At 51.8% G+C, this 21,613-nt stretch overlaps 2 protein-coding genes across 6 annotated transcripts in view; both read right to left on the bottom strand.

Annotated features, from left to right (window-relative positions):
* The window catches only part of SLC7A9 (solute carrier family 7 member 9), a 42,292-nt gene extending 25,255 nt beyond the window's left edge, over nucleotides 1–17,037 (bottom strand). Inside the window, exons 1-4 of one of the 2 annotated variants that reach the window (XM_073016672.1) lie at nucleotides 16,941–17,037; nucleotides 5,677–5,788; nucleotides 1,849–1,996; nucleotides 1,317–1,559 (exon numbers count right to left, since the gene is read on the bottom strand). In XM_073016672.1, coding sequence (XP_072872773.1) covers nucleotides 1,317–1,559; nucleotides 1,849–1,996; nucleotides 5,677–5,763 — 478 coding nt within the window. In that variant the 5' untranslated portion in view covers nucleotides 5,764–5,788; nucleotides 16,941–17,037. Of the gene's footprint in view, nucleotides 1–1,316; nucleotides 1,560–1,848; nucleotides 1,997–5,676; nucleotides 5,789–6,935; nucleotides 12,830–16,940 lie in introns of those variants that run through there. The other variant, XM_073016673.1, reaches the window with a different exon arrangement.
* The window catches only part of CEP89 (centrosomal protein 89), a 93,811-nt gene continuing 89,079 nt past the window's right edge, over nucleotides 16,882–21,613 (bottom strand). For all 4 annotated transcript variants that reach the window (XM_007996221.3, XM_007996219.3, XM_007996217.3 and 1 more), the window contains 2 exons: nucleotides 19,648–19,817; nucleotides 16,882–17,250 (listed from right to left, as the gene is read on the bottom strand). In XM_007996221.3, coding sequence (XP_007994412.3) covers nucleotides 17,010–17,250; nucleotides 19,648–19,817 — 411 coding nt within the window. In that variant the 3' untranslated portion in view covers nucleotides 16,882–17,009. The remainder of the gene's footprint in view (nucleotides 17,251–19,647; nucleotides 19,818–21,613) is intronic.

The raw sequence follows: 21,613 nt of genomic DNA, 5'->3' as shown, positions 1-21,613 counted from the left end.
GGCTAATTTTTGTATTTTTAGTAGAGAGCTTGTCTGGAGGTTCTAGAGGGGGAGCGCAGCTACTAACATACCCTTGACCGAAGACCAGTCCTCCTCTATCGGGGATGGTCATCCTCTTCGACCAAGCACACAGCTTCAGGAGGGATGCACGTGGAGCAGTGAGGGAGGAAGGGGACACCAGCCTAGCCAGCCAGATCACCTGAATCAACCCTGGCGATCAGAGGGGCGACACATGTCCGTGCCAGACTGCCCTCACATCCAGTTTTTGTAATTTTATTTTTTTTTATTTATTTGAGGTGGAGTCTCACTCTGTCATCTAGGCTGGAGTGTAAAGGCACAGTCTCAGCTCACTGCAACCTCCACCTCCCGGGTTCAAGCAATTCTCCTGCCTCAATCTCCCCAGTAGCTGGGATTATAGGCACATGCTACCCCACCAGCCCCCTAGCCCCCCCCACCCCACCCTGCTAATTTTTGTATTTTAGTAGAAATGGGATTTTGCCATGTTGGCCAGGCTGGTCTCGAACTCGTGACCTCAAGTAATGCACCCGCCTTGGCCTCCCAAAGTGCTAGGATTACAGGCGTGGGCCACCACACCCAGCCTCTTTTATTTTATTTTTTCAGACAGGGCCAAGGCTCAAGTGATCCCCCCTCCTCAGCCTCCCAAGTAGCTGGGACTCCAGGTGCATGCCACCACACCCAGCTAATGTTTTTATTTTTTGTAGAGGCAAGGGTCTCACTGTGTTGACAGGGCTGATCTCAAACTCTTGGCCTCAAGCGATCCTCCCACCTCAGCCTCCCAAAGTGGTGAGATTCCAAGCATGCTGATTTTTGTATTTTAGTAGAAACGGGCAGCATGCCTGCTGCCCACCCCTGCTCCCCCATCAGCCACCACATTATCTCCCAAATTCCAAGAGGGCAGATCCCAACATGGGAGTTTAAGGACCTTTTAAATGAACCTGGAGATGACCTTTGAAATTTAGCCGGGCTGCCTCAGATGGCGAACAATTATCAGGGCATGGTAAGCAGCCTCCCGAGTAGCTGGGATTACAGACACGTGCCACCATGCTGGGAGAAGAAGCTGGGCCCTGAGCCATGGCTCTGCCCTGCAGGACAGCCAGCGGCACCCCTCCCTGCAGCCCCCATGGGCCTGGGGGTCCCCAGCGTGCGGCACCCACAGGTAGCGCAAAGGCTGACGCCAGGCCCTGCCTGGCCCCTCGCCAGAGACTCTAGCTCACTGGGAAGGAGCGGAGGGCGGGGTCCCCGGACACCCTCTGTGCCGGGTCTTTTCTGACCCCGCCCTGGGCTCGGGTACTCACAGATGGCGGCAGCGGCCAGGCATTTCACAACAATTACAGGAGGTTTGCAGCCCACGTAGAAGGGCGCACACACATACTCGGAGAAGCTGAGGCAGATGATGGCGAAGGACGAGGGCTTCATGACCATCAGGCTGACCCAGGAGAAGAGGTAGGCGGGGATGGGCCCGTAGGCCTCCATCAGGTAGGGATACTCGCCCCCTGACTTGGTGATCATCGTGCCAAGTTCCGCAAAGCACAGGGCGCCTGGAATGCAGAGAGGAAGGGCCCATAGGCCCCTTGTGAGGCACGGCTCCCGCCCCAGGGAGCTTTCCTCCCACCAGGAGCTGCGCTGGTATGGAGGGGCCCACCGTGGTCCGCCCTCACTGGATGGCTCTGAGCTCCAGCTGTTGGACATTCAGTCCAGCCTGATTTACAGCTGTTTGCCACACATGTGCCAAGAGGGACACTGGCAGGGTGAGGGCTGAACAGGTAGCACCTGCCTAGCGTGCCCTGCATGCTTCGGGGGCTGCATCAGGGAGCCAAGTGTCTTTACCCAGCATGGCGAGGACGCCGCAAACCACCCATATGATGAGGCAGGGCCCCACAGCTTCCGTGTTGCTGAGCACAGACTTGGGGGAAATGAAGATCCCAGAGCCGATGATGGTGCCCACGATGATGCAGATGCCACTGATGAGGCCCAGCTAGGTGTGGAGGAAGGAAGAGCGTGTTAGTGCCATGCCTGGACCCAGCCCAGAAGACCAGGTGCCACCCTGCCTTGGTACGGCCAGGGCAGCCCCAGCCAAAGCCCATGCTCCAGGCGCTTCCACCCTGAGCGGCTTCCCTGGCAATATTGGGGCACGGCTCCCGGAGCTTCGCTTATGTTAACGTGATTCATTCTCGTGACAGCCCCATGAGCTGGCCACACGGTACCACCCCCATGGTACAGAGGAGGACGCTGAGGCACAGAAAGGTTAGGGGGCTATCCGGGGTTTACAGCTAGAGAGGGGTAGACCCGGCTCAGGTTCCGCGCCTAACCATGATCCTGTGCCCTCAATGAAAAGACTGACTTGGCGACAGCTTGCCAATGAGAAGGGCCCTCGGGATACGCCTCTGAGCTGGGCAGAGGAGAAAGGAGTGCACCACCAAAGCAGAGGGAAGTCAGGGCCTAGAGTCCTGGCCAGAGGCTCCAAGCAGGGTGAGCAACGGAGGCCTCCCAGAAACAGAAACATTCGGGGACTGTGAACTTTCTGGGTGCCATTTTCTTTTATCTTATTTTTATTTACTTATTTATTTAGAGTCAGATCTCTCTCTGTCACCCAGGCTGGGGCACAGCGGTGAGATCATAGCTCACTGCAGCCTCAAACTGCTGGCCTCAAACAGTCCTCCCAACTCAACCTCCCAAAGTGCTGGGATTGCAGGCGTAAGCCACCATGCCTGGCCCAGTGCCATTTGCTAGGATGTGAGCTTTCTCAGAACAGAACCCAGCTCAAAGAGACACCGGACGGTTCCATGCCTGTGAAGTTCAAGAACAAGTGAAACAAATCCACGGCGACGGGAATGTAGGGCTGGGGCCCTGCCCAGAAAGGGGCAGGAGGGAGCTTTCTGTCAAAACTCACCAAACTGAGCACTAAAGATCTGTACATTTCGGCCAGGTGCGGTGGCTCACGCCTGTAATCCCAGCACTTTGGGAGGCCAAGGCAGGCGGATCACCTGAGGTCGCAAGTTCAAGACCAGCCTGGCCAACACGGAGAAACCCTGTCTCTACTAAAAAATACAAAAATCAGCCAGGCATTCTGGTGCACGCCTGTTCCTAGCTACTCAGGAGGCTGAGGCAGGAGAATCGCTTGAACCCCGCGAGGCGGAGGCTGCAGTGAGCCACTGCACTCCAGCCTGGGTGACAGTGAGACTCTGTCTCCAAAAAAAAAAAAAGACCTGCACATTTCACTGTATGTAAATTACACACCAATCAAGGAGGGAAAAAAAAGTCCAACTCAAGCCCTACTCATAACACCTGTCCTCAGAAGCAGTCCCCAGCCAGATCTCCAGAGCCTGAAGTTTCCAGCACCGGTGTTCACCTGTCTGGGAAGAGGCTGGAAGGGCTCCCAGCTGCAGGCTGCCACCCTGGGGACTCTGTGCACACCAGCGGGATCCCTGGGGAGCAGCGTCAGCTTTCAGGGCCAGGACGCACTTCCAGGACAGGGCTCAGCTCTCCTCCTCATCTCAGCCCTGCCCAGGACTAGCGGTTTGGCTCCAGAATCCTCCCTCCTGCTGAGGGACTGCCTGGGTTCTGATGTGGGTGAGGTCTGCATTCACCCTGAAGCTGCCTGACTGAGGGGTAGACCCAGCTCAGATTTTCAGTTTTTAGAGTCAGGGTCTTGCTGTGTCACCCAGGCTTGGAGTGCAATGGCGCGATCATGACTCACTGCAGCCTCAATTTCCTGGGCTCAAGCGATCCTCCCTCCTCAGCCTCCCAAAGTGCTAAGGTTACAGGCGTGTGCCACCATACCTGTTCCCAGCTCAGAAGACACATCTGGGGATTTCTCAGCTGTGCTCTGTGGCCACTGGGCCCAACAGGGTTCCAAGAGGCCCTTGCTGAGATCAGGCCTGAGACTGGCCGAGAGGGAGAGGGTTGCAGTCCATCGTCTACCTCCTGGGGACCCCAGTCCCAGGCCAAGCCATTCAGGCCATTGTCAGCCCCCTGGTCAAGTCCTAAAGCCTTGGCGCCGTCTCTCCTCCATCCCCTCTGCTGCCAGGCATGGGAGCTCTCGGAGGCCCCACCCACACCTCTGCCCGGGAAGCAGAAACCATCCTGAGCTTGCCTGGGGCTGCCTTCCTCCTCCTAGGAGCCTGAAGCCCTCCCCGCCCCTCCATGCTCAGCACCTGCTGCTCCCAACTGCCTGGGCCTGCCGCGGTGTGCCTGTGCCGTGTGGAGCTCCTTTCTGCCTTCCCCACAGCCCCAAGCTCCCTTCCCCTCCAGGCCCAGGGCCAGCCCCAGCTGCTCACTGCACCCCAACTCAGAGTGGCCGTCCCTGGTAGATGCCTCTAAGACAGAACAGGCTATGCTGGGGGCAGTACTTCTCACTACAGCCATTCAGACATAAGAGGGACAGCCATTTAGAGGGGACTCAACCATCAGAACGCCCTCTCTGGCTGGGCACAGTGACTCACGCCTATAATCCCAGCACTTTGGGAGCCCAAGTTGGGAGGATGGCTTGAGCCCAGGAGTTCCAGACCAGCCTGGGCAACACAGCAAGACTCTGCCTCTATAGAAAAAAATTTTTTGGAAAGTTAAAAATTTGGCAGGGCATTGTGGTGCACCCCTGTAGTCCCAGCTACTCTGGAGGCTGAGGCAGGAGGATCGCTTGAGCCCAGGAGGTCGAGGCTGCAGTGAGCCATGATTGTACCACTGCACTCCAGCCTGGGTGACAGAGCAAGACCCTGTCTCTAAATTTTTTTCTTTTTAATTTTTAAAAAGAAGGCCCTTTCTGACCATTCCTGGAAAGGTCATTAGTTTGAACAAAACTACTGGCCCCTCTAGACATTTGCCCAACACACAAAAGCACCCAGGTATGAACTTAAAATAATATCTGGGCTGGGCAAGTTGGCTCATGCCTGTAATCCCAACACTTGGGAGGCCGAGGTGGGCGGATCTCTTGAGGCCAGGAATTGGAGGTCAGCCTGGCCAACATGGTGAAACCCTGTCTCTACTAAAAATACAAAAATTAACCAGGCACAGGGGCACATGCCTGTAGTCCCAGCTACTCAGGAGACTGAGGCAGGAGAACTGCTTGAACCCAGGAAGCAGAGGTTGCAGTGAGCTGAGATCAAGCCACTGCACTCCAGCCTGGGTGACACAGCAACACTCTGTCTCAAAAAAAAAAAAAAAAAAAATGCAGCCGGGTGCAGTGGCACACACCTGTAATCCCAGCACTTTGGGAGGCCGAGGTATGAGGATCACCTGAGGTCAGGAGTTCGAGACCAGCCTGGCCAACATGGCGAAACCCCATCTCTACTAAAAATACAAAAATTAGCCAGGTATGGTGGCGGGCGCCTGTCATCCCCACTACTCAGGAGGCTGAGGCAGGAGGATCCCTCGAACCGGGGAGGTGGAGGTTGCAGTGAGCCGAGATAGTACCACTGCACTCCAGCCTGGGTGACAGAGCAACACTCCATCTCAAAAAAAAAAGAATATACAGAGTTCCCTGGCGAGAGGGAAAGAGGTAGGTCCAGAGATTGTCCCTTTAAAGATGTAATTCACAAATCAAAGAGCGCATCTTCTGCCGTGTCACTAGGGATCGGCCCGGATTTCACCGCCTGTGCCCCTCGTTCAGACGCCCTTGCCTAACCTGCAAAGGGCCTGCCCCACCAGAGACTGCCTTACCTCCTTTTGGAGAGTGGTGGTCTTGGGTTCTTGGCTCTGGATCGACTTCTCATCCTCTCTCCGCTTTCTCAGGCCGGTATCCCCCATGTTTCCTCCTGCTGGTTCCAGGAGACTGCAAGGAAGGCGCACAGCTGAATCCTGGTTCAGCAGCAGCAGATAAGATGCAAATGCAAGCTCAGCCTGGACTAGGGGAACTGGCTCCAAAAGCACAGTGTTGGTTACTGCCACAGGCGGGGGCCGCGGCCAGTCCCGCAGGGCCCATGCGCTGGGCCCCAGTCAAAGTCAGTCATTAACATTGTCCAGGCAGGGGAACACAGCTCCCCGCTGTTCTCCAAAGCTCAGCTGCTTGCTTAGCTCTCTCCCAGACAGGCCCCGGGAGCCTTCTGGCCCACGTGCCTGTGCCTTGAAAGTTATTCTACCTCCGTGGTCCAACTTCATTTTTTTTTTTTCAAAAGTAAAAAAATATTTAACAACATCCTGGGCTGGGCACAGTGGCTGAGGCCTGTAATCCCAGCACTATGGGAGGCCGAGGTGGGCGGATCACTTGAGCCCAGGAGTTTGAGACCAGCCTGGCCAACATGGCGAAATCCCGTCTCCACTAAAAATGAAAAAAAAAAAAAAAAAATTAGCTGGGCATGGTGGTGGGTGCCTGTAATCCTAGCTACTCAGGAGGCTGAGGCAGGAGAATCACTTGAACCTGGGAGGTGGGGGTTGCAGTGAGCCAAGATCGTGCCACTGCACTCCAGCCCCAGCTGGGCCACAGAGCGAGACTCCGTTTCAAAAAAATAAAATATAAAAAATTAAAAAATGAAAATATTGTGGAATGTATTTATCAGAATCAAGTCCAGATAAGGAGTGTGTGTCTTATAATTCCTTCCCAAGATCAAAGGCACTCCCCTACATCACAGAGCCACGATACAATACAGGTACTTTGTCTTTGTACTTTTTAAATTTTTACAATATTTTTTTGTAAAGACGTGAGTCTCGCGATTTGCCCGGGCTGGCCTCCAACTCCTGGGCTCAGGCAGTCCTTCCACCTTGGCTTCCCAAAGGGCTGGGATTTCAGGGGTGAGCCACCGCGCCTGGCCAGGTACTTTTTCATTAAGTGATGAAAGGAATGAAAACATTGCCGAGGAAACCCAGTTCCAGACTGAATTAGGAGATAACCATACACCACTGTACCCTCTCTCTAAATACCTTCTCTGTCCAGGCCCCGGCCAGGAGAGCCGTGAGCCTTTTCTATCACCCACGGACCTTACCTTCCTCCGTGACCCTGCGGAGCCGGAGAAGCTGCGGCGCAGCCGACCGCCCGTGCCTGCACGGTCCAGCCCTAGGAATGGCCATGTCTTGTGCCCAGGAGTGAAGGAAGTCCAGGAGGTACAGAGGTCAACAAGGGTAATTATTAAACACCTTTTGTTTTGTTTTGTTTTAGCCATGAAGCTTAGATACACCACACAAAAAGGGGAGGGTGAGGCAGACCAATTTATCTCCAAAACCGTTTTTGTTCATTTGTGTCTAGGTCAGATTATTTTTTTAAAACCAGATGGTCCCAAATCGTCTACACTTTTTACCGAAAGATAAAATAAATTATGCCTTCTTTTATCTTTGGGAATCAGAGGAGGTAAACTTTGGAACCAATTCTCTAATTGCTTTAATAGGCTCTATTTAAAACCCAAGTCAGGCAGCTCAAACAGGAACTGCTGTGTGTGTGTAACTCAGCTGTTGGTCAGTTTCCTCCCCGCCCAGGAAATGCCCCCAAGCCCCAGGCCTGCCTCTTGGCTGAGCAGGTGAGAGCGGTTGAGCCCATCCCACTCCTCTTTACCAGTGATGGGGCTTCACCACTTGGAACCACGAGCAGGCCTGAGGCAATGCAGGCCCCCACATCCTCCCTGCAGCTGTGGCCAAATGCCCGTCAAGTTTGGCTGTGGTGCTGTTCACGTAGCCACGTCCTGGCTCATCAGACACAAGGGACACAAAACCTTCCCCATCAGGGAAACGGAGGCCTATGGGGGGACAGGAAACACATGGCCAGGAAGCTCTCTGGTCCCCATCCAGGGCTGCCAGAGTCTGGATGTCTCCGGGAGGGAGCAGAGGTTTTCTCGCACTGCGACTGGACCTAGGTTCAGGCGGCAGCCTCAGAGGTCAGCACTAAGCCCTTTCAGATAGGGAAGGAAGCACCTTATGAGACAGGCAGGAGGACAGCCTGGCCCAGCATAAGCACTGCGTGTGAAGCATTGTAGCTGTTATCTTCAGCCAAAACTCTGGTAGCTTTGCCTCGGGGCAAACCTAACTGCATCCCAGATATTGGATGGAAGCAAAGGTCAGGGGTGGAAGGAGCTGGGCCAGTCTCTGGGGGACAGTTTGGGGCAAGCAGACCTGAGAGAGGCACAGGTTTCTCTCAAAGCCGTCTGCAGAGCACAGGGACCTGATTTAGAAGTTCATCAGCTCCAGGCCGGGCGCGGTGGCTCACTCCTATAATCCCAGCACTTTAGGAAGCCGAGGCGAGTGGATCACCTGAGGTTGGGAGTTCAAGACCAGCCTGACCAACAAGGAGAAACCCCGTCTCTACTAAAAATACAAAAAATTAGCCAGGCATGGTAGCACATGCCTGTAATCCCAGCTACTCGGGAGGCTGAGGCAGGAGAATCGCTTGAACCCAGGAGGCGGAGGTTGCAGTGAGCCAAGATCGTGCCATTGCACCCCAGCCTGGGTAAAAAGAGCGAAGCTCCGTCTCAAAAAAAAAAAAAAGAAGAAGTTCATTACCTCCCATCTTGGGAGGGCACAGCCTGTTTACCTGCCTGCCATGCCCAGAGCTCTGAGCAGAGAGGCTAGAGAGTAGAAGCCAGGGGCTGGCGGCAGGTCCTGCCACCCCAGACAGAACCTGCCCACAGGCTTGCTGGGGTCACTCCTCCTAATGCTGCAGCCTCATCATAGCACCTGGCACATCCATGTTTGCAAAACACCACAGAATACTCCCTGGGGAAAAGTGCTCCTGGCGGGCTGACAGGAGACCACATGAGGAGGGCAGGGTGGGGCAGTGGTCCCCTGCTGGGGCCAGACACCAGACAGCGCTGCAAACTCACCCACTACCAACATGGGCTCAGGCAGCACTGCCAGGATCAGGGTCTGAATCTGCAAAGCGGGGCTAGCAACAGGCGCCTCCTCGTGGAACACATTGAACCTGCGTGTTCCATGAATGTCCGGGACCAGCCCACTGGTCTTCCTGGGCCTCTGCCAAGGCCGAGTTTGGAACGTCGGGGTGTGAGGGTCCTTTGTTAAGTCAGAAACCTCCACTTCAGTTCATTTTGGGTCCACGGTGAGCATTTCTTAAGCCTGTTTCTTCAAGTTGTGTTTTTCACCCCAGTCCCACTCTCTCCCTCCCTTGAATACACAGAAAGTATTCAAGTAATTCTCATAAGCTCTTCCTCATGGAAAATAATACAGATTTGATTTAAAAAGCAAAATTTTCCTCAGTTCTTGAAGACTGTTGGTTCATTGTGTAGCCAGTGCTTCTGCCATGTGGCTAAAGTTTCACCTCCCTGCTGTCAATTTTTTTTTTTTTTTTTTTTTTTTTTTTTAGATGGAGTCTCACTCTGTCGCCCAGGCTGGAGTGCAGTGGCTTAATCTTGGCTCACTGCAACCTTGCCTCCTGGGTTCGAGTGATTCTCCTATCTCAGCCTCCTGAGTAGCTGGGATTACAGGCATCCACCACCATGCCTGGCTAATTTTTGTGTTTTTGGTAAAGATGGGGTGTCATCATGTTAGCAGGCTGGTCTTGAACTCCTGACCTCAAGGGATCCACCAGCCTCGGCCTCCCAAAGTGCAAATCCTACTGTCATTTTTATCATTTTGTTTATTTATTCTGTGAGACTGAGTCTTGCTCTGTCACCCAGGCTGGAGTGCAGTGTCATGATCTGAGCTCACTGCAACCTCCACCTGCCAGGTTCAAGCGATTCTCCTCCCTCAGCCTCCCGAGTAGCTGGGACTACGTGTGTGACACCACGCCTGGCTAAGTTTTATATTTTTAGTAGAGACGGGGTTTCACCATGTTGGCCAGGCTGGTCTTGAACTCCTGACCTCAAGTAATCCACCTGCCTCAGCCTCCCAAAGTGCTGGGATTATAGGCGTGAGCCACCACGCCTGGCTAACCACTCTATTTCTTAAGTTTCTGCTAAAGACTTGACCTTCACTTTCAACTCGTGCTTTTCCCTTCTGATTGCAAAAATGCTTGCAGGTTGAAGATCTTCACACCATCTGCATTTTGTCTTATATTTGGTGCATATTTGGTTTCAGTTGGGGAGGGTAAAATGCTTCCCTCCACCCTTCTGGGTTCTTTGGTTGGGTTTCAAATTGAGACCAATGGGAGGAAAACTTTTAATTATGTGTATATGCAACAGAGTCCCACAAAACAAGACACTTGAAGAAGGACCAGACGACTAAACCCTATATAGCATCCTGAGCTATATAAGGATTAGGGGCTTGGGGCTTCTGGGGTAGGTAGAGACTAGTAATGGAATGGTGAGGGGAGGAAATGCATGGCAAATAAAGGTCATCTTTTTATGCAGATATAAGTCTCTCAGGTAATAAAAGTTGTCTCCTCCTGGTACAGAGACTTGTACTAATGTAGATTTCCTTCATGACATAAATTTATTTTGCAAAGGGCAGCTTTTCAGAGATACACCTGTTGTGTTTGCAGTTTCTCAGAATAACCAGCTCAAAATATTCCAAAGAAGTATAATTTGGGGTGATATATATCTGGTCTCCTACAGTCGTATTTTGGGGGTGCTGTGTCCTGAACCCCAATATTTTCTTCTCCTGTGATGGTCTGTGTTTGAGACAGGGTCTCTTGTTCCCAGGCTAGAGTGCAATGGCGTGATCATGGCTCACTCCAGCCTTGACCTCTTGGGCTCAAGGGATCCTCCCATTTCAGCCTCTCAAAGTGCTGAGATTACAGGCGTGAGCCATTGCACCTGGCCTCCTGTGATGGTTTTAAAGATATCTTTAATCCCATAATGTCAGTCTGTACAGCCTCTGGGCTGCCCAGCTGGGCACCTTGTTCTCTAATTCACTGTCCTCATGACAGAGGCAGGGTCTTGGGCACACATTCAGGCAGACGCTGAATCTTCCTTTACCACTGAAAGCTTGTTCCAGACCTGCCTTCAAGTTTTCACTTTCTCCTATTCATGAAGTTCATTCGGTCTTATATTCCTTCCCACTGCCGCTGACAGTAGTATTTGGGGATCTGGAGGGGGACCCAAAAGACAGAAATAACTGGCATACTACCACAGATAGAAGAGGTGTTTGTTCCCTTACTACCTGAATTCCAACCAGAAGAACTTGTGATGAGCTAGCGACGTGCAAAGCCTTTCAATGTCAGGGACGTGCTGTCTAGCCATAAAACAATTAGCAAGGAAAGCATAAACATAATTTCAAAACACTTATCTAGGAACAATCTATATACATCCAACAACTACTGGAATAGTACCATTCTGCCTTCGAACTTTGTCCATTATTTTTGTGTGTTCCAAGTAATATGGTTTTTCATAAAATAACCTGCGTGGGGAAGCCAGTGCAGTTGCAGCATGCTGTCAAAACACGACTTCCCATCCTGCTGCCTTCCCCACTGACCTTATCACTATTCATGGTTGCTGCCCCTTTACTCAACTACGGTGGCCACGCATGATGAAAGTTGTGATCACTGCTGAGGTTGGGGAAAGAGGGTTCTGTGTCATCAAACATCTTTAATAAAGGGTTACTAGGCTGGGCACGGTGGCTCATGCCTGTAATCCCAACACTTTGGGAGGCCGAGGCGGGCAGATCACGATGTCAGGAGATCAAGACCATCCTGGCTAACACAATGAAACCCCGTCTCTACTAACAATACAAAAATTAGCCGGGCGTGGTGGTGGGCACCTGTAGTCCCAGCTACACGGGAGGCTGAGGCAGGAGAATGGCATGAACCCGGGAGGCGGAGCTTGCAGTGAGCCGAGATCGCACCACTGCACTCCGGCCTGGGCGACAGAGCGAGACTCTTGTCTCAAAAAAAAAAAAAGAAAAAGAAAAAAAAAGAGTTACTATTTTGTTGGGCCGGGTGCTGTGGCTGTGCACCTGTAATCACAGCACTTTGCGCAGCTGAGGCAGGGGGATTGCTTGAGGCCAGGAGTTTGAGACCAGCCCAGGCAACACAGCAAGCCCGTCTTTATGAAAAGAATTTAAAAATATTATCCAGGCATGATGGTGTGCACCTCCAGTCCCAGCTACTCTTGGAGGCTGAGGTGGAAGGACTGCTTGAGTCCGGGAGTTCAAGACTGCAGTGAGCTATGATCATGCCACTGGACTCCAGTCTGGGTGACAGATGGAGACTCTAACATAGAGAGTTACCATTTTTTGTAATCTTGTTTCTGTCTGCCCAGCATCCACAACTTGGGGGAACTGTCCCTTTCTGTGGGACACTGGTGGGCTACCAACCAAAGGACCTCACTTCTCTGGCCACATAGGAGGGCCCAGGACATCAGGTCAGCCAAGAGGCCATTGTCTCAGGATTTGCTACCTGAGTAAAGCACAGGGTAGGCTGATGGTATTCAAGTACTGAGACCCCCGCCCCAAGGCTATTCTGGCTTCTGTCCTCAAAACATGATGGAAGCCACTGAGTGTACATTTCCAAAATATTTCCTTCTTTCCCTTAATATTGGGCAGTATAGTTTCTGTTGCTTGCAACCCAGCCCTGGTATGCTACATATACTACACACGGACCCTTCACTTTAAAAGAATTATTGTTTAATGAAATACCCAGGACCCTCCTGAACAGTGAAATAGATGCTCCAGGCTCCTGATGACCCGAGGCGGCAATGCTCTCACCTCAGTGCACTCTTCCTGTCTCATCTATACCCTCTGTAGAGTGCTGATACACAGATGGAGTGGGGAACAAGGGGATGGGGGCCCAGAGCACCCAGCACAGATGCGGGGAGCCAGCCTGGGTCCTCAGCAGCAGGTGGCATGCCCAGTTCCAGGAAGCAGCCTCATGCACTCTGTAGGTTTGAAGTCTCCGTAGCCCAGCCTGGGTCCTCACTACCTCTGTCCTGTTGTTTGCAGACATCGGGTCTGCAAAGCAGCCAAGCAGGGCCCTGCAGGTGAATATCAACTTCAAAACCACCCTTCTCCTTTCCCCCCAACACCTTCCCACCCAGCCCACCCCTAGCCAAAAATGAGGAAAAGGTCCGAGCCTGAGGCTGGGCACGGTGGCTCATGCCTGTAATCCTAGCACTTTGGGAGGCCGAGGTGGGCGGATCACTTGAGGTCAGGAGTTCGAGACCAGCCTGGCCGACATGGCAAAACCCTGTCTCTAGTAAAAATAAAAAAATTAGATGAGCACGGTGAGACACACCCTGTAATCCCAGCTATTCCGGAGGCTGAGGTGGAAGAATTGCTTGAACCTGGGAGGCAGAGGTTGCAGTGAGCTGAGATCTCTCCACTGCACTACAGCCTGGGTGACAGAGTCCGACTCTGTCTCAATTAAAAAAAAAAAAAAAAATGCCGAGCCTGGAAGGGCAGCAGATTTCCTGCCCCGCTTTGGGGCCATGGACTCACACCTTGAGAAAACCAAGAGAGACCCAGCGAGCTGCACCCATCCCCTCTCCCACTCCTGGCTGCAGCCACTCCTTAGCTGTGGACCCCCGCTCAGCTGTGACCCAGCAGCGAGGCGCCACAAACCTGGCCACATGGAGCCCGCCCCAGGCTGCCCAGCCAAGTTGTGAGTGGATGATGTTTCCAGTCTTACTCGAGAATTCAGATGTCAGCCCAGCCCCATCCCAAGAGGCTCGGGCTTCTGCTGTGGGATCTGTGCCCGGCTCAAGCCCTCCCTGCTGGAAGAGCCGCCTGGGCCCAGGGAGGGCTCTCCTGAGCCACACACACTGGGACTGTGCCTTTCACTCCCGCCGACGATACAGGTAGGGGAGGGGGTGAGGAGCCAGTGACAGCTGCGCTCCAGAGGCCAAACGCTAGGCCACCCTTGGCCTTAAATCTCTTTCCTCCCAACACAGTTACTGACACCACCAGCAAGCGCTGATGAGGGTGCGGAGCAACTGGAACTCGCGCAGAGCTTGGTGGTGGGAAAGTCAAACGACACAGACTCTCAGGAAGCAGGCCTGGGTGTTCTTTCTTTTTTAATTGTCTGTATAACAAAATTCACTTTGTCACTGTTTTCCAGCATACCGTTCAGGGGCATTAGGGCACTCAGGACAGCTCTCGTGACAGACTCACAGCCACATGCACACCTGGTGCCCCAGCCTGCTTTGTCCACTGTCTCCATTTCCCCAGGGCTGCTTTTACTTTTCATTTGATTATTTTTGAGACAGGGTCTCACCCGGTTGCCCAGGCTGGAGTGCAGTGGCATGATCATGGCTCACTGCAGCCTCAACCTCCCGGGCTCAAGGGATCCTCCCACCTCGGCCTTCTGAGTAGCTGAAACCATAGGCGCCATCATCATGCCCAGGGCTGCTTTTAAAAACTGGCAAAGCCAGCAAGGCTAACTCGAGTGCCTGGGTCATGTTCTACAGCTGCTTGACCAGGAATCTTCCAGTGCCGTATGAAACCTCACAGGACCAAGAAAGAGAAGGGTTCCCTGCTCAGACCGGACACTTGCAGGGTGAAGGGAGGAGCTCCTCCCAGCAGACCCAGTTCTCCTCCGTGCAGTCCGGCCTCATTTCCTGCCCGACCTCTGGCCGAACCCCCTCCTGCTGCTCTGAGTGCCTGCTGTGCTCCCGAGGGCCCTCTCCACCCTTCTGTAGCTTCTGAAACCCTGCAAGGGCCAGGGCGTGCCAGTTCCTCCCAGAGGCACGCCAATGTTTCTGTCCTTTCCTGGAACCTCACAAGCACCCTGCGTGCCTCTCTGCCTTGCCTGCCCCTCCCTCCTTGGCATCCTGGACTCGTGGCTTCTCTGCCCATTTCCTATGGCACCCAGCAGGAGGCTGGGCAGAAGAGAGGGTCTGTGGGACGCCTGCCCTTGCCCTGGTCACAGTGCCATCCAGGAGTCCCCACACTTGCAAAGTACATTTGCACTGTGTGAAAAACTTAAAGCAGAAACTAAGAACAAAAGTGGACACTTCTCAAAAGAATAAAACGTTTGCATAAAAGGCAGAAAGACAGGGATGTCAACAGTGGTTCTCTGGGTCATGATGGCGGCAGCTGCGTTCCTGCTGACGAGCACGCCTTCCCCCACACAGCCACGCTGGGCTGCCGCCGCCTGTCAGCCTGTCTACAGGAGGCTGCAGAGTGGCCGTAAATGCCTTTGAGATAGCATCACAGTTATTGGTTAGGTCATCTCCTAGGGAGATGATACACAGTTTTTAATCCCGGCGAGTCTTTCTACCGCTTGTAAAATAAAATTAAATGACAATGATTCAACTGTTGAACAAGCTTATAGAGTCATAAAAGACTATGACTTTCTACCTCACCCTTCCGTCTGGCAATCCAAGATCCCATGTAGAACTTCTACACGTGACTGAGGACCAGTACTGGGGCCTCCTTCCCACCTGAAACAGGGCGGGACCTCACCGCGAGGGGCTCTGAAAAGGAGATGCTGTAGGGTGCCACCCCTGAGTCCCACAGTTAGGGTCCTTTGTAGCCCAATGTCCCCAAGTCCCTCCAGCATGCCTGGGACTGAATGGTCCTGAGCGGCTGGGGTGATTTTCCTGAGGAGGTGGCACTCATGTAACACAGGACAGAACCATGGCCTCCTGGTATGTTTCTTGGTGGCAGCAGGGGGCAGGGGCTCTACCTTAGCTCAAAGCCAGGGCTCTCATTACCTGGGTGGGAGGCTGTGTGGCTCCAGAATAAATTACCTTCCCAGACCAGGCGCGGTGGCTCATACCTATCATCCCAACACTTCGGGAGGCCCAGCAGGAGTATTGCTTGAGACTAGAAGTTTAAGACCAGCTTGGGCAATATAGCAAGACCCCATCTCTTAAAAAAAAAAAAAAAATTTTTTTTGAGACAAAGTCTCGCTCTTGTTGCCCAGGCTGGGGTGCAATGGTGTGATCTTGTTTCACTGCATCCTCCGCCTTCCAGGTTCCAGCAATTCTCCTGCCTCAGCCTCCCAAGTAGCTGGGATTACAGGCACCCACCACCACACCCAGCTAATTTTTGTATTTTTAGTAGAGACAGGGTTTCACCACTGTTGGTCAGGCTGGTCTCGAACTCTGGCCTCAGGTGATCCGCCTGCCTCGACCTCCCAAAGTGCTGGGATTACAGGAATGAGCCACCATGCCTGTCCTACAAAAATTTTTTTTACAAAATTAGCCAGGCATGTTAGTGTATGACCGTCATCTCACCTACTCAGGAGGCTGAGATGGGAGGATCGCTTGAGCCTGGAGGTCAAGGCTCTGGTGATTGCACCACTGCATTCCAGCCTGGGTAACAGAGTGAGACCCTGTCTCGAAACAAACAAACAAAATAACAACTAAACAAAAGAGAATAAAGTACCTGCTTAGGAGGATACAGAAGGGCTAGGGGAGAAGGCAGAAAAGGTCTGTACAACTTAGAGGGCATGTACAGTAGCACCTTGTTTTCTTTTTTTTTACCAAACAAGAAAAGACCGCCAGAGCTCATGCACAGCTATCATCAGGCACTGCCATGGCATGGCTCCTCGGGTGACACTTCCCCATCTGACACGTGGCCCGAGGCCCAGCTGCCCGCCCGATCCCTCCAGTGCTTCCCAGCTGCAGATCTCGGAGCTGGAAGGCAGGCCCGCTCAGCAGGCCGCCTACTCACCAGAGTAGTGGGTGTCACAGAGCTCGTCTCAGTGGCAGTGTGGCCAGAGAACATGCCCTGGCTAAAACATACTTCGGCAGCACATTATTAAAATAAAGCACAATGGGCCAGGTGCAGTGGCTCTCACATGTCATTCCAGCACTTTGGGAAGCCAAGGCAGGAGGACAGCTTGAGGCCAGGAGTTCAAGACCAGTTTGAGCAACATAGCAAGACTTCATCTCAACAAAAAAGAAGAAAATTAGCTGGGACTGGCGGTGCACACCTGAGGTCCCAGCTACTCAGGAGGCTGAAGCAGAAGGATCTCAAACGTGTTTGAGGCTGCCATGAGCTATGATTGCACCACTGTACTCTAGCCTGGGCAACAGAGTAAGACCCGAGCTCTAAAAAAATAAAAATAAAAATAAAAATTTAAAAATAAAGCAAAATGTTATCAATGGATTAAACTATGAGACTATTTATTTCTTCCCTGCCCCGCAGCGCTCAGTGGGCTTACGCACCTCTCGCTGCCACCGTGCGCTGCCCTCCAGGGAAGGCCCGTGTGAGGCAGACCTTCAGGCCAGAGGAGCCTACACCACGGGCTCCCGCAGACTCTGGCAGGTGGGGGCAGGAGTCTTCAGGTCACAGGAGCGGACATCACAGCCATTCAGCAGGTCTGCCTGAGAGACGCCATTGAGGCTGGGGGCCGCCAGAGCTCTGGGGGTATCCCGCACGCCTGTCCTCGCGAGTGTGTCCTGGAGAAGTTCTCGGATTCTTCGGTTTTCCCTGAAGGTAGATTCCCAAATAACTTCAAGTTCACCTTCCATTTCTCTGAGGGAAATACATTTAAAATGGCACAATTTTAAAAACAGTATACAGCCCATATAAATCCCAAAGTAGGAAGAACGCAAAACAGAAGAACGCTAATGGCAGGGGACAGAGCCCTGGGTGCCGGGGTTCTGAAGCAAGAGCTCAGTGTGGAACGAAGCGGCCGGTGCCCTGGGAATGGGGAGCAGCAGGACGGCACAGGCTACACAGGCATTTCTCGTCCCTCTACGTTCTGCCCTTGACTTTGGCATCAGTGCAGTCCCTGTTTTCTCTCAATAATGAACTTGGGTATGTCGAATACGGAACTGCAGGGCTGGCTGTGGCCAGCCAGATGCTCTAGCACGATGGCCTGGCCGCAGGCACCCACACAGCCCCTCCCGTGTCCCCTCTGCTTGTCCACTGTGACCCGGCCAGCACTCAGCGACCTTCCACAGGTCTTGCGCTCCACACAGCCCAGAGCTAAGAGCGAGTTGGGGGTGAGGAGGGGACCTGAGGAGACAGACTCATTGCCAAGATGGAGAAGGCTGGCCTGGCCCATGTGCTGGGATGGGGAGGCCCTGAGGGGCCCAGGCTTGTGAGGCTGGAAAGAGCCACAGGGCAGCATTTCCAGAACCAGGATGCAGCGCCCTGTGGTGTGCTGCGGAGACAGGACAGATGAAGGTGGCCACGTCCCCACAGGGCCACAGTCCACTGGGAACAGACCAGGACACCAGCCACACCTCACAAGGTGCTGAGCCCCATTGGGGAGCACAGCCAGGCTGGAGAGGCCAGCTCCTTCCTGTACACTGCCAGATGGTTCTGGAAAATGGTGGAAACTGGATTCGCAAGTGGACTTCGCACCACAGTTTAAAGAGCAGGACAGTGAAGTTCAGGGAGGTCAGTGATGTGCCCACTTGGCCAGAGTCACTTTTCTTGTGAACGTTCCTTCCTTCCAAGGCCCCTGATGCCCACTGTGTGGTGAGAACAACTTAATTAAACTATGTCTAAAAAAGCCCCAGCCTGGGCAACATGTGAGGCCTCATCTCTACAAAAAACTTAAAAATTAGCTGGGCCCACGTGGTGGCATGCACCTGTATTCCCAGCTACTCGGGAGGCTGAGGCAGAAGGATCACTTGAGCCCAGAAATTTGAGGCTGCAATGAGCTGAGATTGTGCCACAGTACTTTAGCCCGGGAAACAGAGCAAGACCTCGTATTTTAATTTAAAAAAAAAAAAAAAAAAATCCTCAGACTGGTTTTCTGAGATACTTGGTAAATTAAAACAATCATGTTTAAATGTATAGTTGAACTTGAAAGAAAGAATAGGCAGTCTCTAAGGGCAGAAAAAATGAAGCCTAAACTGAAACCAAAGAGGCAAAGTATCAGTTGCTTTGAGGACAAAAGTCCATGCCAAACCCTGGATGTTTGTAGACTGACAGATCATGCAGATCAAGAGTGACAGCAAGTCTCAGGGCCTACTCTTGTCCAAGTTTCTCTTCCTACTAGAGGCGCTGTGAAGGTAGGTAAGTGGAGGATGTAAAGGACCCTCAAAGAAAGGAGGGGTGAGTGGGAGACCTGCAGATCTTCAAAGGAAACTGTTCTGAAAGGCCAGGCATCTCCTGGGGACCAGAGCCACCGGCCCGCTCTCAAACAGATCTGGAGCGTGAGTCTACACTGTTCGCCATGAGTGGGGATCCCCAGGCCCTGATGCAGTGAATGAAGAGTTTTAAAAAGTTGGGCACAGTGGCTCATGCTTGTAATCCCTGCTACTTGGGAAACTAAGGCAGGAGGATGGCTTGAGCCCAGGAGTTTGAGGCTGCAGTAAGCTATGATCACACCACTGCACTCCAGTCTGGGCAACAGGGTCAGACCCTGTCTGTAAGTAGTAGTAGTAGTAATAATAATAATAGCAATAACAGAAATAAAATACCTAATCAAAAATTAACAAAATCTCTCAAGAAAATGAAACAAAACTGGCTCATGCCTGCAATCCCAACTATACTCAGGAGGCTGAGGTGGGAGAACCGCTTGTATCCAGGAGGTGGAGGTTGCAGTGAGCCGAGATCGTGCCACTGCACTTCAGCCTGGGCGACGGGGAAATGCTGTCTCAAAAAAATAAAATAAAAAGAAAATGAGACAAAATAAAAATATCAGCGAGATGGAAGGCAGCAGAAAACAAGAGAAAGGCAGTTAGAGGTGTGCATTGATTCCGGAAGTCCAATTCAAACAAGAGGAATTTTTAAAAGAATAAAGAAAACGAGGAGCAAATAAAACTCAAGACCCATATGACATTCAGATAAGAGTAAAATGTAGAAACAAAATTAAACAACGGAACAAATGAAACAGGCCCAGAGGGTTTTAGCGGAACCCTCAATCAAACATTCAGACATCCCCGCGGGCCATGGCGCAGGGCGGACGCCCACCTGTTCTGCTGCAGCGCCTGGTCCAGCACCTCCTGCTTGTCCTTCAGCACCTGGTGCAGGTGCCGCATCTCCTGCCGGTATTGGGCTGTCTTGCCGGCGAAGTCCTCCTGCTGCTCCAGCAGACGGTGACTGATGTCCCCCAGCTTCAGTGCTGCCTGCTTCTTGTAGCCCTGGTCGGCAGAAGGACTCTGTGAGTGAGGGGCCGCTGCCAGGCCAGGGTGGACGGTGCCTCCTGGCTGCGCTCCCTACCCACTCCTTGTGTGTCAGGGCCTTTTAAATCTAGTAACCCCAGATAAGTTTGATCTGGGAGGGCAAGTCTGGATGATAAAAGTCATAAAAAGTGATAAAAGAATTTCAGGTACAATAAAACCAAATTTTAATGTATATAAATCCTGTTTCTTTATATGCTATAAATAACGAAAACATAAAATATCACCTTTGGACACAGTGGTTCATGCTTATAATCTCAGCACTATTAGAGGCTGAGGCGGGCAGATCACTTGAGGTCAGGAGTTCGAGACCAGCCTGGCCAACATGGTGAAACCCTGTCTCTATTAAAAATACAAAAATTAGCCAGGAGTGGTGGCACATGCCTGTAGTCCCAGTTACTTGTGAGGCAGAGGTGGGAGGATCACTTGAACCCAGGAGGCGGAGGCTGCAGTGAGTGTGATCGCGCCACTGCACTGTCTAGCCTGGGCCACACAGGGAGACCCTGTCTCAAACAAACAAACAAACAAAAAATCACCATCACAGAAAAAACTGGATGTTCTTGCAAATTAATCTACAACTGTATTTTTTCCAGGACAACTTTTATCCCTGCATCAACTGGTAGCGTAAGAACGAATGCTGCCACTGGTCAGCACCCTTTCTTTCACCTTGACAAGAAAGCCTCATCGAAGAATCCAACAAGGGCTGTCAGTCTCTGTCGCCAAAGAGACAGGTGAGATGAAAGTCTGTCATTTACTTTCCTTCTTTCACTTTTACTGTATAGTACTGAAGGTTCTGAATTGTCCTGTGAGCATTTCTAAAATTCTTGTCACAGAGAGTCTGACATGTAGTTCCACAGACTCGTTTTTTATAAGAAACTCTGACACTCAGTTTATACATCCTCTCTGACCCAAGAATTAGTGCCCAGTTTTTACACTTCCAAGTGAAGTAACTTTTTTTTGTTTTCTGCTTTTGCTTATTAATTTCTGGTTTTCATATTTGTGATCAACAAATGCTGGCTAGGTGGGATGGTTCACACCTGTAATCCCAGCACTTTGGGAAGTTGAGGTGGGCGGATCACCTGAGGTCAGGAGTTTGAGACCAGCATGGCCAACATGGTGAAACCCTGTCTCTACTAAAAATACAAAAATTAGCAGGGCGTGGTGGCGCATCTGTAATTCTAGCCACTCGGGAGGCTGAGGCAGGAGAATTGCTTGAACCTGGGAGGCGAAGTTTGCAGTGAGCCAAGATCGCACCACTGCACTCCAGCCTGGGCGACAAAGTGAGACTCCGTCTCAAAACAAACAAACGAAAAACAAATGCCTACATTATTTCTACTTTAGGGATTTACTGAGGCTTTCTTTGTAGTCAAGCAATGATCAATTTTTGTGTCTTTTATATATATGTAAATATACTCTGTTGATTATGTTGTTAAATCTTCTATTTTCTCATTTTGTTTAACATCTTGATCGGTCTTGGATTAAGAGAGGTGGATTATAGCTCCTATTACCAAGCTTCCATTTTTCTTTGTATTTCCTGTAGTCTACACTCATAAATTTGCTGCTGTGTTATTTAGTGCATAGATATTCACAATTACTGTAGATGATGATGATGATGATGATGGTGATGGTGTAGACAGGGTCTCACTATGTTGCCCAGGCTGGAGTGCAGTGGCTATTAACAGACCTGATCATGGTGCACTACAGCCTCGAACTCCTAGACTCAATTCAAATGATCCTCCCGCTCAGCCTCCTGTGCA

The sequence above is a fragment of the Chlorocebus sabaeus genome, chromosome 6 (genome assembly GCF_047675955.1).
Source record: "Chlorocebus sabaeus isolate Y175 chromosome 6, mChlSab1.0.hap1, whole genome shotgun sequence".
In the NCBI taxonomy this organism is placed as follows: Eukaryota; Metazoa; Chordata; class Mammalia; order Primates; family Cercopithecidae; genus Chlorocebus; species Chlorocebus sabaeus.
Note: the sequence above shows the minus strand (reverse complement) of the source record. Positions and strands in the feature narration are given on the sequence as shown.